The 19761-nt window shown below is 29.6% G+C and overlaps 1 protein-coding gene across 1 annotated transcript; it reads left to right on the top strand.

Annotated features, from left to right (window-relative positions):
• Window positions 1-4415: 4415 nt before the first annotated feature.
• LOC100783570 (GDSL esterase/lipase At4g10955) lies at window positions 4416-8532 on the top strand. Its single transcript, XM_003530682.5, has 2 exons — window positions 4416-4966; window positions 7062-8532. Exons 1-2 carry the CDS (start codon window positions 4797-4799, stop codon window positions 8107-8109), a joined length of 1218 nt encoding a protein of 405 aa, XP_003530730.1. The 5' UTR covers window positions 4416-4796; the 3' UTR covers window positions 8110-8532.
• Window positions 8533-19761: the final 11229 nt, after the last annotated feature.

Genomic DNA, 19761 nt, shown 5'->3' on the forward strand with positions numbered 1-19761 from the left:
CAATGTAAACAGAACCAACAGATGATATAGCATTAGATATGTTAGGAATGGTGTTCAATACAAATAAACCATCAGCTAAATATCCCTTCCCCACAAAGTTCCCATTTTTAGTTATTACTACTTTGTTAGCTTCAAAAACCAATTTTAATCCAACTCTATATAGACAACTACCAGAAATTAGGTTCCTACGCAGAGAGGGAACATACAAAACATCACTCAAAGATAATGTTTTTCCAGAAGTAAGTTTAAGGAGAATCTTTCCTTTACCAAGCACTCCAGCTGTAGTTGAATTTCCCATGAAAACACATTCTCCGTCATCAGCATCCTCAATCTGGTGAAAAAGCTCTTTGTTGGCGCATAAGTGTTTAGAAGCACCGGTATCTAGAATCCAGTTCACCTTGTTGTCGACCATGTTTGCCTCCACTACCACAGCAGTTATTTTTCTGCTAGATGTGCTTGAGGAGCATGTGGTGCAGCAGGTTTCGAGTTGTTAGATTGTTGTCCCTTCCTCAGGTTGCACTCATAAGCTTTATGACCTGTTTTGCCACAAACATAGCACTCACCCTTTCTTTTCTGAATCTTGTTATCACCTTTGTTGATATTAGTGTGTGTTTTCTTTTGTCCTTTTTCTGAAATCGTTTTTCTTTTCCTTTCGACCTGTGTTGATCAACAAATTCAACAATATTAGCATTAACTGAATTTACAGAATGTAAAACATGCTTATCTTGAGTCTCAAAAATATGTAATCATACATATTGAGTCTCAATAATCCTTTAAGATATACACATAAACTGTGAAAGAGTTAACTTCTTTAGATATTATATGATCATGTATCCACTAATCTTTTTTTATCTTAATAAAACATTAAAAATTACAATGACAAATATACGACCCCTAATCACACCATACATATACTATCACATAATTTTTTTTATTTTTTTACTGCATTTAATTATATAATACATTAAAATTGATAACCATATATATTAAAAAAACTAAGAAAATCAAGTTTTTGTACTTAAAATTGATAACCATATATATTAAAAATGCTAATATTTTTGTACTTAATTGTAATTCATAAAATTATAAGAACTAAAAAAATCTAGTTTAAAATAAAAACGACTCAAATAAATTATAAGTCTAAATTATTTTAAAATAAATATCACTTCCAAACTATAAAAACAAAAACTTACCAATGAATTATGAAACTATACCTATTTAAAAATATTTTAAATAAAAAAAATAATTAAATTTAAATAAACAATAAAACAAATTTAAAAAAATTAACTTGCGGATTATCAATTCATAAGTAACTTATGGATTGACAATCCATATCTTATTTACGAATTGATAATCCGTAAACACTATACGGTTAACAATTCATAAGATTATTATGGATTAAAAAAAACAAAAAAAAAATTAACTTACGGATTACTAATCGATAAATTAGTTACGAATTATCAATCCATAAATTTTATACATAGAAAAAATCTAGATCTAATAAAAGTTGCCGCTTACTTCCGCCTTTAACAGTCAACAAAGCAAAAGCCGAAAACAAAAAACATAGGAATAAGACCAAAACCCATGACATCAGTCAACAAAAATAATAAGAAGGCAACCCACAATGATTGGCAGCATACCTATCCCTAATAAACAAAGGGAGCAAGTTTCACCACTTATCTCTAATCTATCATCTATCCCATAATTGGCAAGACCATCAGCATACATTTTACCTTATCTCAGTTATCTGTAAATGTGAGAGGACAGGAAAAGCATTTCCTTGGTAAGTCTAATACAATGTTTCCATATACTTTTCAAGTCCAAGGAACATTAGTTAGCGCAAAAATTACTAATCTATAGTCACACTCTAACCACAATTTTGTCCAGCCCACTGAATGGGCATATTCAATTGCAGGATTGAATTCGGTCCTAACATTTTAGAGGCTTCAAGCATAAAAATAATAAGGGGCCCTTGTATATATAGATGTTTTTTTTAAATAAATATATATTACTCTGCATATGGATGGGTCGCTCTACTTTTTTTTTTCTTAATACTGAAACTGTGCTTAGATTAAAAAGTAAAATATTCAAAAATATAAAAAATTGTAAGAAAAAATATAAAAAGTCATTTGTATTTTTTTTTTCAAACTACTTTTTGGTGAATAAAAGGAGTTGGATCCTATCCATTACTAAAAAAAATGGGCATCTCCATTTTTATTATTTTTCACATAACACATGGCACTACAAATCAAAGGCTAAGATCCTTCCCTTATCTGTTGGCTGATACGCGTATGCAGTACACTCCATTCCATGCATTTCTCTTGTTGTTCTCTTTCTATTTTCAGTTTTTACATTCAATAGTTTTTTTTCATAATTTTCATTTTGTCCCTGTTTAAGCAATGTGTCAACAGGATGTTCATTTTGGACATTTTGGTAGCCTATTTTACAAAATTCCCATTTTACCCCTGTTCAAGAGACGTGTCAACAATATAGGATGTCTATTTTGAATTTTTTGATAGTCTATTCTTTTATATAGTTTGATAGATAGATATAGATTACTCGTGCATAGCACGGGTCGCTCTACTACGCTCAGGTTGTTACATTCGATAATAATTTTTTTCAAAATTCCCATTTTGCCCCTATTTAAGTGACGCGTCAATAATATAGTATGTCCATTTTGGACTTTTTAACGACCTATTTTACAAAATTCTCATTTTGCCCATATTTAAGCGACGTGTCAACAATATAGGATGTTCATTATGGACTTTTTGATGGCTTATTATATAGTTTTATAGATAAATATAGATTACCCATACATACACACGGGTCGTTCCACTTTGCTCAAGTTTTCACATTGAATAGTATTTTTTTTCAAAATTCTCATTTTACCTCTGCTTAAGTGACGTGTCAACAATATAGGACGTTCATGTAGACTTTTTGATGACCTATTTTACAAAATTCTCACTTTGCCTTGCTCAAATGATGTGTTAACAATATAGGATGTTCATTTTGGACTTTTGAACGGCTTATTCTTTTATATAATTTTATATAGATATATATTTACAATTTGTTAAATTTTATTTGAAATTATTAATTTTGATGAATCTTACTTCTAAATCAATGATTTTTAATAAATTTCAATCGGTCATAATGAGAGTATTGGAAAAAGAAAGGATGTAAGTGAGAGGGTCTCTAACATTTATCTTAAAATGATATGTTTTATTATATTAAGTGAATAAGATGATTTTAATAAACCTCATGTGTGTATGTATAAATACCGGTGATGATACACCTCTAAAAAAATATACAACTATCATTTTTAATAATTTTAAAGGCTTAACTATTTTTCCTAATTTTTAATAAAAATAAAGAAATTAGTTCATTGTTTGAAGCAAATAATGTATTATTCTTATTATTTTCAGGTTAAAAATTGAGGGTGAATTATGCTTTTAAAACTCTAAACATGAAATCTAAATAAAATAAATATTTTCATTAGAATGAATTTTAAAAACTAAATATATTTTCTTCAATTGCTATTTTATATTCTTTGTTTGATTTATATAATTTTTTTTATGGTAAGTGACCAATTATTATGATTATTTTATTTGTTGGCTAATTTACTATATTAATTTTAATATTATAATTTAATTTTTGTATTGAACCCCTCAAAGAAAATGCTTAATTAGCTATGTTGATATAATCTATTATTGTCAAAATATTATCATTTTAGATTAAAAATTACATATATTTTTATTTTTTTATACTAACTTTTGTTTTAATTCTTTTATAATTTAAGTTTTAGTTTGTGTTTCTTATTTTTTTAAAAGGTGAGTTTCTTGTCTTATTAAAAAAAAGAAACTTCTCTTTTTGAATATTTGTTACATAATGATAAGTCAGAATTAACTAAAAAATTATTTAACATTGATTTATGAATATAAACATTAGAAGGAAAAAACTAACAACCATAAGAATGATACTTTTTAATCATAAATTATATATTAATTTGAATAAAAAGATATAAAATGAAACAATAATTTCAGTCTATTTATGAAAATATTATAAAATAATATATTTTTTATTACATACCTATATTTTTTTAAAAAAATTTGAACCCCTCTTAGTCAGAGGCCCTTGGCCATCACCCCTCTAATCAAGGCTCATGGTCAGGTCTGGATATGATTGATTTAACACCAATAAACATTGAAGCAACTTGTAAAAGCTCCAAAGTAAACCCTAAATAATCTTTCTAATTGTTTATCTCTTCATTTTATCTTTTTCGTTTTATCTCTAAATAATATTTTTTTTAAAAATATTTTATTATAAATTCAAATTTTAATTTATGTATTAAAAAATATTTACTTATTATAAAGGTTACAATTTATGTATTAAAATCATTTATTTTAAAGTCTAATTATATAAAAAATATTTCTTTGTATAAAAAGTGGAAAAACAAATAGTTCACATATTTTCAGCCTCATTGCTACGAGGGATCACGTGGAATCCAAAAAAAAAAAAATTCCAAAATTTAAACTCATTTTCCCTTCATTATTGCAGTTGAACAAAAATTAAAAACAAAAACGTACGCGTTAGTGGAAAATGGAAATATGACCGTTACATAGTGGGGTCCGAAATCTGAATCCGTTTTGAATTTAGTTATGATTTTATTTCATCGCTTTAATAAAAATAAGAGCACAACAAATCTAATGAAGATCCCAAACAACTAGTTCCCACAAAGGAAAGACACTTCACAGTTCACACTCTTTCTCTTTCTCTCTCTCTGAAGCATCACCGTCACCATGAATACGCAAACCACAAGCCCGGTGATCAAAGAAGAAGAAGAAAAGGAGGAAGGAACAAAGGAAGTGGTTCAAGAAGAAGAAGAAGCGTCTCACCCTTACGCATTTCATGTTTCTGGTCCTCGTAATTTGGCCAACCTTAATTGGAGAGACCTTATAAGTTCGAGCTGGTGGGTACCCATTTCATATTTTGCTTTGATCCATATGAATCTGAGATAAATTTAGCTTTTTGGCTTGTGGGGTTGTTTTTTCTTGGCCCCATTTGGTCAGTTTGAACCTTGGTGGGGAAAGTTTGCAACTTGTGTGGTGTCTCTGTGCTTTGATCCGTTTTGAAGTTGTTAAGTGTGATGGGGTTTGGGATTTTAGCATGAGGTTGCGATGTTTAAGAAATGGGTTTGTCGGGAATTTGAATTTTGCAGTTTCTGATTGAAGGAAGTATCGTGAAATGGAAAATGTAGCAAGTTTTAGCAATTGGGTTTGTAGGGAATTTGAATTTTGCGGTTTGTGATTGAAGGAAGTATCATGATATGGAAAATGTAGCAAATGGGTTTACAGGGAATTTGAATTTTACTGTTTTTTTTTTTTTTTTGCTGAAAGAGTCGTCATGAAATGGAGAACATAGCAAGATTTATCAACTGGGTTTGTCGTGTCATTGTAAATTAGAGATGGGTTTCTTGGATTTTAGAGATCTAAATGATAAAATTAGATAGTGGATTCAAATACATGTTTGGGAAAATTTATATTTGCCAAAAAAGTTGAATTAAAATTTATTTATCATTTTTAAGAATAAAGAATTTTGGTGGATGCATATGAAATAAATTGTGAACTATACATAGGTGTGTTCGACCATGTTTTCAAAATTACAGTGGTCAATGATAATTGATGTGTATCTTCTTTTAGTTTCCTTATATGTTGTTCATCTATTTGACTTATGCGTCTTTGCCTTGTGTTATCAATCAGGGGCTAACTTTTTTACTTTCGGAGATTATTTATGTTAGAATCTCCGTTTTGATACCCAATTTTTTAGTTGCTTTAATTCTTAAGTAATTGGATTAGAGTTTTGGGGACCCTGATTTACGGAATTTCCTCTACTTTTATTAACAATAACATCAATGTGATTTTTTCTATTAGGATTAGGATATGTCTTCGACAAATACTTGATTAATGATTAGTCGACTTAGAATTATGCACTGGCTATTAAATTATTAACTATACCTGGGATGCATGGGTAAAGACTAAAATTTCATCTTTAATTTTAATTTATGACATGGGTCTTTTATAGGCTGAATTTTGCTACCCTTTACTTTAGTTAATATTATCATTGGTAAATAAAAAGAATCATATAGTTTTCCCCTTTGTAAAAACTAATTTTTGCTTCTTAGTTTTTGTTTTCTCCTTGAATTCTGTTGCTTTCATTTAAGAGTTCTGTTTGACATAATTGCAATGGCTTGGCACTACGACTATTTTGAATCAGATATGTTGGGTTTTGACCATTGACTATAGGTGGTTGAGGAAGTTCTGAATAATCAGAACCTATTAGATATAATTGAACTCCTTCAGATTTTATTTCTTTTGATGCTTTTAACAAACTAAATGCTCAGAATCTGATATTTTATTGGCCGGGGGTTGGTTTACATGATATTCAATATTCAATAGTTTTATACGTGAACATGTCTTTGCTATCTATACCATATTGATCATGCCCGTTACACTCATTTTGAAGTTTTTAAATTGGTTCATGTTGCATAATCATTTCTGTTGATGTAGACATATACTTTTCATCGGATTCTGAAATTTAGTCAACCGTAATTTTGAGGCTAAGATCAATGATGAGTTGAAGTCCATTTGATGAGGACTTTGTGTTAAACATTGTTTCTACTTTATAAATCTCTATTTGTATTCGTAAGCCACTGAAATGTATTATCTTATGAAATTCGCCCATAGTCCATAGATCTATTTCACCATTGGCTCAGAAACCAAGTCAGTATAAGCGGTTATTATAAACTTCTTAAGACTAATTTAATTTTAAAACATTTGAAAATCATGAACTTTTTCTTATTCTTTTATGCTTTAACTTTATTTTTTCATAACAATTTTTCACTCTGTGGTCTATGCTTGTAACTCAAGAGTTTCACATTACCATTAACTCTATCAAGAGTGCCTTATTCTTCATGTCATTTTGAACATGAAGGAAAAGCATCCATGCTTTACTGGCACTGAATACATTCTTTCAATGTGTATTGATAACTATTTTGTTGTATGCAGGAAGGATGCAAATTACAAAAGAACTGTCATTGCTTGCTTTATACAGGCAGTTTACCTGCTTGAACTCGATAGACAGGAGAACCGAACGCAAGAAAATGCTCTAGCCCCAAATTGGTGGATTCCCTTCAAGTACAAGCTCACACAAACATTGATTGATGAAAGAGATGGATCCATTTTTGGGGCAATACTTGAATGGGACAGATCTGCAGCAATGGCAGACTTAGTACTACTTAGACCAAGTGGTGCCCCCAAAGCTGTTTTAGCGCTAAGAGGAACGTTACTCAAAAGCCCTACAATGCGAAGAGACATTGAAGACGACCTTCGTTTTCTTGCCTGGGAAAGCCTGAAGGGCTCTGTCAGGTTTAAAGTAGCTCTGGAGGTACTAAAGTCGGTTTCCGACACATATGGAAGCAGCAATGTTTGCATTGCAGGGCATTCGTTGGGAGCCGGCTTCGCTCTTCAAGTGGGAAAGGCATTAGCAAAAGAAGGCATTTATGTGGAGACACATTTGTTCAATCCACCTTCTGTTTCCCTAGCCATGAGTCTCAGAAACATTGGAGAAAAGGCTGAGTTAGTTTGGAAGAGACTTAAATCCATGCTTCCTTCTTCGAGTAATGAAGAAGCTCAAGCTGGCAACGATGGAGACAAGAGTTTGAGCATAGGACTAAAGAGTTGGATACCTCGGTTATCATCTAGCTTCAAGAATGCCGGTTTTGGTGTTGGAAAATGGGTTCCTCATCTGTATGTAAACAACAGTGACTATATATGTTGCTCTTATACGGACCCCGAATGCTCAGGAGGAGGAGAGAAGATCAATGATGCTGACAAGGAGAATATTGGTCCGATGAACGGACAAGTTGCGGCAAAACTGTTTGTTGTCTCCAAGGAAAAGCAGAAGTTTCATGAAGCTCATGCCCTGGAACAATGGTGGTCTAGTGATGCACAACTTCAGCAGGCTAATAGCAAACTCATAAGCAGGCAACTTAAATCTTTGTATACAAGTGGCGGTACTTCTCCACAAGTAATGCAGGGAAAATTGCCTAGGTAACAAATGGTGATATTGCTCTGCTTGTTTGTGAAATGAGTTGTTTTAAAAATCTTGGTTATAATAATTACAATTTGGGTTGTGTTCATATCTTGTTACTTTTGGTTTTCTTGTATTTTTCCTTTAAACAAAATTGTATCAATTTACCTTGTAATATATGAAGTCATTCTTTTATGATTTCATGGTTGGAGTCAAAAACATAAATTCAAATCCATATTCTTCCTATTTAGCTTCCAAGAGTGTGGGAATGGGATGCAGATTTGTCTGCAACCAGGAAACGGCAATTGAATTTTGCTTCCAAATATCAAATTCAGGGAATTCTGCAGTTTCATTGCAAATGAAACAATTGGGTGTAGTATCGTAGTGTGGCATGGCATAACAGTGACGTGAGAAGTTGTAAAGAATTTGCCTTCATTTACCCATCAATATTTGGTCTGCATTTTCACCATTTTAATCCTTGTTCAATTCTTGCACAATAGATAACATTTTCGATCCACTTTAACCGAAGCGCTTTTATAAATTGGATCAGTTTGGTTTTTATTTAAAAAGCAGATTGGTTTTTTAGGTTTCAATTCATTTATTTATTTTTACTCTTGCATTGATCGGCTTTCTTAAGTAACTGAATTAATCCGAACCAAAACTCTTTAAAAATGTTTCAGTTAATCGAACCATTTTCATAAAGTGGTTCAGTTTAGTTTTTTTTTTGCCCCCAAAACAGTTTGATTTTTTCAAAGTTCAATGTTGGATCAATTCGATTTCTTGTACACCCCTATTTGGCTGTTGCTACATGAACTTGGCAAAATTGTTGGTTCACCCAGCAAGCAGCACGATTTTTATTTTACCCTTCCGGAAATCCGTATAAGACTTATAGATAGTCTAATCTCTAAGTGGTCCAAACGATTTTTTAAAAAAAGAAATCAAAAATATGTTTTTCAAATTAGATTAAAATTAATGGCCCTTTAAATAATTAATTTTGTGATAATTAATTTTGATCTAATAATTAATGTTTAAATATATAAATTTTAAATAAAAATCATATATGTAAACATATTAATTATTATATCAAAATTAATTATCACAAAATTTATTATCTAAATTTGTGCATTAAATATACATTCGAAATTTTAGTGCTATATATTAGTTCAATTAGTTAAAGTGTTGTACTAATAATGTGTTACATATTCGATTAGAAATGAGTCAGTCTATATGCCTCATACGAATTTCGTATAAGACTTACAGATTATTCAATCCGTATCTGTAAGTCTCAAGTCTCATCCATTCAATCCCTATCAATTTTATGGAAAGACAAAATGAAAATTGTGCAAATTATGTTGGGTGTACCACAAATATTTTTATTAAATAATTACCACAAATATCACTACTTACAAAAAAACTTACATATAAGGAAATTTAAAGAAATTGGGATCTCACGGACACCAATAGTAGCCTTTGTGATTTGTCACCCATATTTTGAGATAAAAATCCATCTCACATGAATATTTATTGAGTGGATATCTACAATTTTTTTCAATATTTGCGGATATGAATGAATACATGAGGATATTTTTTAAATAAAAAAAATTAGAACATGTATTTATTCAAATTATAAACAGAAAAGTTAAAAAATAAATAATATTAAACATATACTTATACTAAAAAATAATTTAAAACATATTTATATCAAAAAATGAACAACTTACTGTATATATAATTAGTACCATTTAAATAATTCCATTTTACAGATATTCACTACAAGTTTAAGTACCTTAATACTCACCCTTGTTAATACTTAATCTCAAATATACACCACTCTAACATCTTTCTTTTCCAAAAGTTTTCACAACGTTTATCTTATCTTGGCACTCTGGATGTTATATTTTTTTTTTTCAAATTAATTAAAATCGTATTTAAAGCAATTTATTTTATCTTTAGTTTCCAGCATGTAAGGATAATTTCCAAGATAAATACCCCCACCTTTACCGCTCTATTTGATATGGTCTCTTCACTATGCACAATACACACATCGGAAGATTTGTCTATTTGTATTGACAATTTTTTTATATAGAAGTTATTTTATGAAGCTACATGGTAAAAATTGTATAAATTATTATAGCATGATCTGCTATATGTTTGCTGGCAAGGAAGAAGGAAAAAAAAAAAAAACAGAAGTGTATACGAGGTAGAAGGACTTTGTAGGCACGCCATCGGTGATTCATTCATTTGTCTGCTCTTGAGTCTAAATCAATATTTTTAATTAATATATGAAGTACCAAACAAATTAGAGTGTGACATCATAATAAAAAGTCCTTTATGCAAATTATTCTCCCCTCATTACACCAATACACATTTGATGCCCATTATTATGTATGAAGAAGCAGTGAAAAGTACTAGTGTCGTATTTTATTTACAATATGTTAGTATAATGAATGCACTCTTATTTAAGATAATAATGTTTACACAAAGTTAAGGAATTGCTTTTAAAAGCTTGGAAATGGTTAGAACGTAGAAGTCATTTACAATATACAATAGCATCATAAAATATAAGTCATTTCAATTGTGTTTAAACCCTCAAGGATTGCAACAGATGAAAGATGCATCTGCAAAATATCTCATATTTTGTCTATATGGTTGCCAGATTTTATCTCTTGAACATCTACCACTAAAAAAAAAAAAAAAATTCTATATATTGATATTAGACACTTTTTAGGATGATTTTTAATCGTGTTCAAAATTATCATCAATCAAAGTTAATATTTTTCACCATAATTTTGAAATCTTCTTAGAAACCTAGTTTTTCATCTGTTTGCATAGAAATCATTTTTAAAATGTCTTTTTCTGTTTTAAAAATTGAAGATTCTAACACAATTTTTCAAAACTTGTCTTCCAAAGTACAATTTTCTGAAAAATTATTTTATACAGTAAATTTTTTAAGACAATTTTACGAAAGAATCATTTAAGAAAGTATTTTTTTTATTAATAGTCATTGCCTTAAAAAAAATGTGGACAATCATCAGCATAATGACCTTTTTTTTTTTTAAGAAAACTGGAGCACATTAATATTGCTTATTTGCTTAGTAGTTAGTAGGTTAACCTCAAGCATGGTGACATGCATGCTTCATGTAAGCATGCTGAATAAAATATAACTAACCAATGCAAAACATAAATATTTAGCCTCATTAAAGATTAATCCTGGAAACAAACTCAAATACTAATTAACAAAAGCAAAATCATATGCATCATATATAGAACTGGGTTATATACAAAAAGAATACTTATACACATAACACAAGACATGAACAAGAAAGGTAAATCAAGAAACAACATCATGGATGATGATCTTCCTTAAAAAAAAAGATGATAGACATGTTCATAGTAATCCTGACAACTCATAATCATATATGCTGACATCTGGCTGCATCATCTGTTCATAACAGTTGTACAAGGGATTTGATTCAACATCAAGCAGTAGTGACTCAAGATTCTGGTATGCCAAAAAATGGTCTATAGATTGGTTGGTCACTGAGTCTTGTTGGAAGGCTAGGTCATCTAAGCATAACTGGTTGCAAACTAGGTTAAATTCTTCATTCATCAATGCATCACAGCACAACTCAGGTGAGTTGCTAGTTGCTTCAGGAGAAATTGACACATCATCAGGACTAGTTTGAAGGTCACTCTCATGAGGCTCAGTTCCAATATTAAGGGGGAAATTTTCGACCATGTTTGGTTCCAAAGGAGGTGGAGACAAAGTGTTATTGGAACTTCCATTGCCAGTTAGCTCTTGAACTAACTTCTTGAAGCTTGAGCTGTCAGTGATGTAGACCTTAGGCCTCAAGACCTTGATCAAAGTGTTGAATTGATGTTTCTGATGATCAACCTTAGATATTTTCAGTGATTCTTGACTTACTTTCCTTCCCATGGTGATGATTTCTATGTCTATACAACTGGCCCTTAGTAATATTCTCCCACCTCTCGGAGGATACAAGGAACTTAGGTATAAATATATATTCATATGGTAGATATAGTGGAAGATATCCGTGAGGGAGTGGATACTGAACAAATAGCATGGTATGAAACACTAGATGCTGAAAATGATTTTACTCGTTTTTTAAAAACAAAGCTTGTTTTATTAGGTATCCTTACCCACAAAACAATCTCTAATAAGTTTAAATGATAAAAATTAACAAAATATTCTCTAACACGTACGTTCTTGTTAACATAACCAGTTAAAAGTTATTAAGACTCACAAGTGATCAGCTCGTTAAATAAAAAGTATCATTTTGTGAGTTCTAATAAATTTCAGTTATTAGTAAAAAGTGTGTTAAAAGAGTATATTGTTAACATTTTTTTATAAGTTTTAACAGTCTCTCTCCCCTTGTCCATTTTGAAGTATGACCTGTGAAAAGAAGATATGCTGAATTTTGTTTTTACATAGAGATGTGGATGTTGGTCAATTCAATAATTCTGGAATAGAAATAACTTGTTGTAACAGTAGATATAGATGCCACATGAAGTAGAAGGGCATTGAGGGCACGCAGCTTAATATTCAAGCAACATGATGCATGATCAATTAATTATTTCTTAATCATCCCCCCCTAATAGCATCTGTGCAGTGACAGAATCAGACAAAAGGAAAACAATTAGATATAGAATAAGGTTAAAGAGATCAATAATCTATTTTACTCCTCCTTAATTTCCCTTTTGCTTTTCTGCTAGACATAAATGAATTCAAAGCATTATCCAAAATATTGTTGGTACACCCGAATCTCTCCTTAATTTTCCTATTGCTTTTTTGCTAGACATAAATGAATTCAAAGCATTATCCAAAATATTGTTGGTACTACTAATGGTATTTGGGTATGGGCATCTATATCTGAAATCTAATAGACCTTCTACGTTATGGCTAGGATAGCTTTTATTTTCATTTATGCTAAAAATTGAGTGCACCCTCATCTTCATGATGATCAGGTCCATTCTAGTATATAATATATTATGGTGGAAAATGGAAATGATTGATTGCTTGTTATGCATAAATCAATTTGAAAATGAAAGCCTTATTTGTATCAAATTGCTGTGTGAATGCTTGCGCACGCTATGTCATTGTCACGCTCATATTAAAATCAATAATTTTGGCATTGGCTGTCGTGGTGCAACTGAGAGGCACTGCTATAGCATGACACATCTTGCTCAATATTCAATAACTTAAGTAACGTATTAAGAACTTGAATTCAAATCATATATTTCGTAATTATAAAATAATTAATACATCATGTTGTCACAAAATTTTTAGCTAAAAGATCAGTTAAACGCTCACAATGATTTGTAAAGAATCAATTGATTGTTGCTAAAAAAGAGACTATGTTTCGGGGCTGTGGATTCCTAGACTACTTCAAAGAGTGTCTAGTGTTGAAGGTTGAACAAAAATTAAACTTGCACCAAAATAAAAGAGCAATAAAAGCAATAAAAATAAATGTAAAGTAAATAGAAAATATTTGATTGATTGATGTGTTTGAAAAAGTATGTAAAAGTCCTGTTTATACTGCTAACCACTAAATTACCCCTATCTATAGTCAGAGAGCAATGACTTTTATATCACCTAGTTTTACAATAGATCAGATAGTTATATTAGCTGATCTTACAACGGAATAACTAACTCTTGATATAGTCACATTTTCCTCTTTTGAGTGCATTATCTACTTTCAATGGTCATTATCATTATTTTGAAAATAATAACTTCTTCCTATTTTCAACTGAAGGGTGAAGACTACTTTTCACCAGCTTTAAGAGTTCGTTTAATTCGTTAAAATCATTATATTAAACAAGATGACTTTAATTGTTAAAAAGTGGTCCATTCTATCACGAAGACCAAGACGGCTTCAAGTGTTGCAAGAGACTGCAGAGCCTCTACCAACCTATGTCCATTCTTCCACCACCATTGACACCACCTATGAAAAGGTTTAGTACCTACGACGACGCCATTGTTTTTTTATGCATTCAAATGAGCTTTTAGATTACACAAATGTCTCTTTGAAGTGATTGTGGATTTTTGTTTTTTTGTAACACTCTTGCATTAGGCTTTACATTGGATGTATGTTCGTGATGGTGGTTTCACCGTAGACCGCAGCAGCGGCAGAGGGGAGGGGTCGATGGTGCAGTGGTGAGGGGTAGTTGTGACTATTTGGTCTTACTGGGGTGTAGGAAGCAAAAAGGAAGGAGTGCAGGAAGTAAAAGCCCGGCCAGTTTTACCCAACAGGCTGTGGGCTGGTGTTGGTCTGGCCCAGTAGCTAAATATAAAAAATAAAAGTGGCATGCATAATGCAGATCAGTTTAAATATTAGGACACTTTTTCTAGGGTGGTCACTAAGTAGCACATTACTTGATATGCAAATTGAGGATTATATGTACAATAACTATTGGCTAGCCCAATTTCAAAGGGTATTGTTAGTGTGTATCTCATCTAGATCCAAATCAATTACTTGCTACTGCACTTTTACATTCTTTCAAGACAAGTAATGCATATTTTTACTTTTTCAGAGTAACAATTAGACATCACGTGTTGTGTAATTCTGGAGCATCAACTTAAATATTTACTCTCAGGACTTTAACATACAAAATTCAGCTATTCACATTCAAAACTTTCCGATTTACCTTTTCAAAAAAGGCATAATATTTACTCTCAGGCCCAAAGGAGGACACAACTAAATTAATAGTCTCTTTTTTTTTATCACTTAATTGATTCCTTAGAAATCAATGTGAGCGTTTATCTGATCTTTCGACTAAAATTTCTGCATGACAACATGATGTATGATTTTATAATTACAAAATATATTATTTAAATCCTGGTGCTTAATAGTTAACTAAATTGTAATTATTGAACGTTAAGTAAGATGTGTCATGTTATATGCAGTTAAAAGTGCCTCTCAATTCAACCTTCATTATACTTTTGTTGACCCTTCTTCATCATTATTAAATGCATTAAATATTCTTAGCATGAATATCATTATCACTATTATACAAATAAAAATGATAAATATGATTGTGGTGATAATAATAATAATAATAAATATAAAAATGATAAATATGATTGTGGTGATAATAATAATAATAATAAATAATCATAAAAGTGATGAATGTGATTGTTATGCATATGATAATAATAATAATAAATGGTGATAGAAGTGATGATAAAAGTTATGATTGTGATGATGACGAATTAACATATAACACTTTTAAAGAAAAATATATATTATGATAATTGAATTAAATTTATATCTATAAGAATAAGATCAATAATCAATACTATTTATTTAGATAATTTTTGTCATGAAACATCCATGCCATTACAGGACCTTGATGGAGCGTGGTGGAATGGGTGTTTTGTAACAGTGTAGATTAAGCCATTCTTTCTCCACATGAAATCATATCACATTGGTGCTTAATCTCTTCCAAAATATGAAGTCAGATTAAGATGAATATATGGGCATCGAAATCCCAGTTTCTATATTTGTACCAAGTACAAGTAGGAAAAGTTACAAATGGATGAAATCGATCGTGAAGAAAATATATACAAAGTAAACAACTGTTATTTGGAGAAAAGAAAAAAACACTGGCAAGTTGTTCCTAAAACATATTGTTAATTAGCCAATCATTCCGAGCTATTAACAAAAAAGATCAAATTATAAACTATCATCTCATTCTATCATTCCATGTCTCTCAATCATGTCTGGAAATTTAAAAATTATTGATCAAACGGAACTTGTATCAAATAATTAAAAACAAAACAAAATTGTTATTTATTGCATGGACAATCTACATAGGATGGTAACAACTTAACACAAACTCAGACTGTTATTGATGAACTTTAACTAGCCCTCAAAAAATGAACGAACAAATGAATTTGAAGATCATCAAACATACATAGAATATTTCAAATGTGACAACCACAACAAAGGTAGAATACACAAAGCGTGGAAACAATTACAACACCCTCTACCACCGAGACAATCTTGAAAACAACGTTGTCAACGATGATGGTCATGGTGGGTAAGTGAAGCCGTTTGCTGCGAAAAGACGACGACAACCTCCGTGGCCACAACTCTTTGCTCATCTTCTTAAAGGACCAGCTGCTACCACTCTTCTTCTCCATATCAAATGAAACACAAATCTCAAATATCTTCGAAAAGCTCTAATAAATTTTTCTTTGGTGTGTGTCGTTCTTTTTTATTATTATTATTTAGCGGAATAAATGTGTATGTAGGGAAAGGGAGTGTGAGGTGCGTTTTATATGCGTAGAAAGCAATGAAGGTAGTGCCTTGGATGCTTCAGCCACAAGAGTGTGTTGCTGGCTTTGGCTGTTTCTTGCTGGCCTGAGATTACACGTAAAATTGCACTTTAGTTCTGGACTGGTCCTCCTCAAGATTCGTCAATGATAAAATTATGTGTTGAGTGTTGCCATGCATTGTGTAATATTCTTCATGTGTATAAATTTGAAAAATAAAAAATTAATTTATCTGTATATTGTTTAATTTCATATTATATATATATATATATATATATATATATATATATATATATATATATATATATATATATATAAATTTTGGTAAATGCTAACGGATATATTTTAAGGATACAGCTGGTTGGGAAATTTAAAGTGGAATTTTTTATTTAAAAAGTGGTATTGATGCATTTTTACTGCGATGAATAATAAAAAAAAACTATCATTAATTCCTTTGCCAGTATTATTTGGATAATTAGGAAGATTTTAATAACTTTTTTTTGTCATTGTACTCCAAAAAAAAGTGATAAATGATTTTAATTAGAACCATCAACTAAGAAACCTTTGCAATCCGGATTCAAATTTTAAACCCATTCTTTCACAACGATAATAAAATTTAAACTTAAAACCTTATGCAAATTACTTCAACACCAACAACACTAGGTTGTCCCTATTATATGGGTTTCGCACAAGATTTCTATTGCATTGCATATGGAATTTTCAATAAATATTTCTATCATCGATTCTTCAATACTCTTAGGATACTTAGTGATTTTTTTCACATTTACGTGTGTTGTTTTATAATTATGTGCAAAAGAAAACTTTAGAAATTTGAATAGGGTTTTTTGGAATATTTAACATTCATAAATTTAGGGTGTAAAAGATATATGAATAAGATATAAAGAAAACTATAAATTTCAATGATCGTGAAGGGGTGTTTGGAAATGACTTTTATACTTTTCATATTACTATTTTAAAAAAATAAAGTAATATTTTTTTAAAATAAATTCAACTAAGGACGTACTTAAACAATTATGTTAAAAAAAATTGTTACTCGAAGGTACGCACCTAAATCTTCTAGGTTAGTTATAATTCCTCCATTAAACAATAGATTTGGAATATTTAAAGATCTTATTCTATCTGCCAGACAAAAGAGAGGAAAAAAAAATCTTATTTCATCCCATCTTCAACTACGCGGTTGTCGTCCAAAAACAAAAGTAATTAAAATCAACAATAGTACGTGACACATTCAGAATTAGATTTAATTATAATATATTAAATTTATATTTGTAATAAATAAAAAACCACTTAATATACCACTTAAATATTATATAAATGTAATTAGATTTAATTTAATTACCTACGTTTGCTTATATATTTTGAATAGCAGTATGTTTTTTAATTATCTTTTAGCATGCACCTAAATAAACATCTCTAGTAATCATCCAATGATGACATTGGTTCTAATTATTAATCACTTTGGTTAATGATCATTTTGTTTTCATTAACTATAACAATCCTTTATAATTAAGGATCATTAATTATGAAGTATATATGGCTATTTTGTTTTCATTAAAATTCTGCTTTTGTTATAATAGATCGTGTGTGCTTTTATTTATTTTGGAAAAGTAATTATTTATTAATTTCTCTATTAAGTTAAAAATATAATTTTTTTCTAAAAAATATTCCTAAAAAGCTTGTTATTTAACTGTCATTAGAATTTTTATTTTTATTTTTTGACTGCAACTATCATTAGAACTTATGAAGTTAATTTTCTTTATCTGATTAATAACGTCGCATTCAGAAGAGGTTCCTTTATTTCTAAACTCACATAAAGATGCACTGAATTTGCCTTTCTCTATGTGGTTTCTTTTAAAGTCTAAGTTCACATGAAAGACCCCTGTTTGCTAGTTTTCTTTTCACTCCTGATCTCATTTTCTTTTGAGTTTTGAGATTCTTTTCTCTTTCGTTTTCAGTATCATCAATCCCGAATCAAATATTGCGCAAGAGCTGGACTTCATTCATTTTTTGCCAATAAAGAAACAAAAAGATTTGAAGAGGGATGGGTATATATATTCCCTTCAAATTCTTCACCAAACTTTTACCACTAGATGATAAAAAAAAAAAAAAGTTATAACTCAATGATATATAATTACTAAATTATTACTTTCATTCTGGCAGTGTATAAATCTCATATTTTTAGAAAAGTGGATTTTGAAATAAAGTTTTTAGAATTAATTAAATAATTAATTAAAATTAAATATTTTAAAAATTTTATCTAATAAGTTTTTTAGATTGTAAAACTATTTTTATTATATATTATAATATTCAAATTTTCAAAATATTTTAATCAATAATAAAGTCAATAAGATATATTAATTGATATGAAGAAATTGTTGATTTTAAGTAAAATTCTATTAATTTTAATTTTAAAAACTTTTCGTTGAAATAAAGTTTTTTAAAATTGTTAATATTATTTTATAAGTAATATATATTCTTTCAAAACAATTCGTTATAACTTTTTCTACTTCAATTTTGTGTAAAGCAAGGTTTTAAATTATATGAATCTAGCTTTACTTCTTTCAATTTTTGTATTGATTTAAATTTTCATAAATTCTAAAATAATCTTTGATACTAATAAGTGATGACATGGTATGTAAATAATCTTGTCAAATGCACTAACGATTATTATGAGGCAACATAACTATTTTGCATGTCACTAGATAACAATACAATTTTTTTAAATTAAAGGAGTTGCTAAAATTGGATAATATTATATTTATAAGAACTTACAGACATATTTAAGTATTTAACTTTTATATGGCTTACTAAACACATCCTAAATGAAAAACATAATCAATGTAATAACAATGTTTTAAATATTATAATAATTATAATTTAATCAAATGCGTCCAGTATGTTTTTAAAGATAATTAAGACGGCTTAATAACATCTTAAATTTCACACAACTAATTTGGTGGGTGCAACTCACTTGTTGGGTTTGTGGGGGGATTCTTTCATTTCCATAGAATACTTTGTGGAAATATTTTAGGTTCCGTTGAAGTATAAAAAGCTTTAATTAATTATCATGATTAAAAAAAACATCTTACAACTATTTTAAACAACAGATTATTTCAAATCCAATTACCAAAAAGACTGAGTTTTCAATCAATTTCAATTAAAATAGGATTGTTATTACATATAGATATATAAACACTGGTGTAAATCTTCTATGATGATTTTGAACATTTTTTTAAGGTTACTATCTAAAAAGTATTTGATTTTTTACTACGATCATTTATAAATTGTCTTAAAAAAATTATCATTCTAAATCTAAATCGATTCTTAAGTAAAAATTATCTTAAAATGTCATTCTTCTA

The sequence above is a fragment of the Glycine max genome, chromosome 8, assembly GCF_000004515.6.
Source record: "Glycine max cultivar Williams 82 chromosome 8, Glycine_max_v4.0, whole genome shotgun sequence".
NCBI lineage: Eukaryota > Viridiplantae > Streptophyta > Magnoliopsida > Fabales > Fabaceae > Glycine > Glycine max.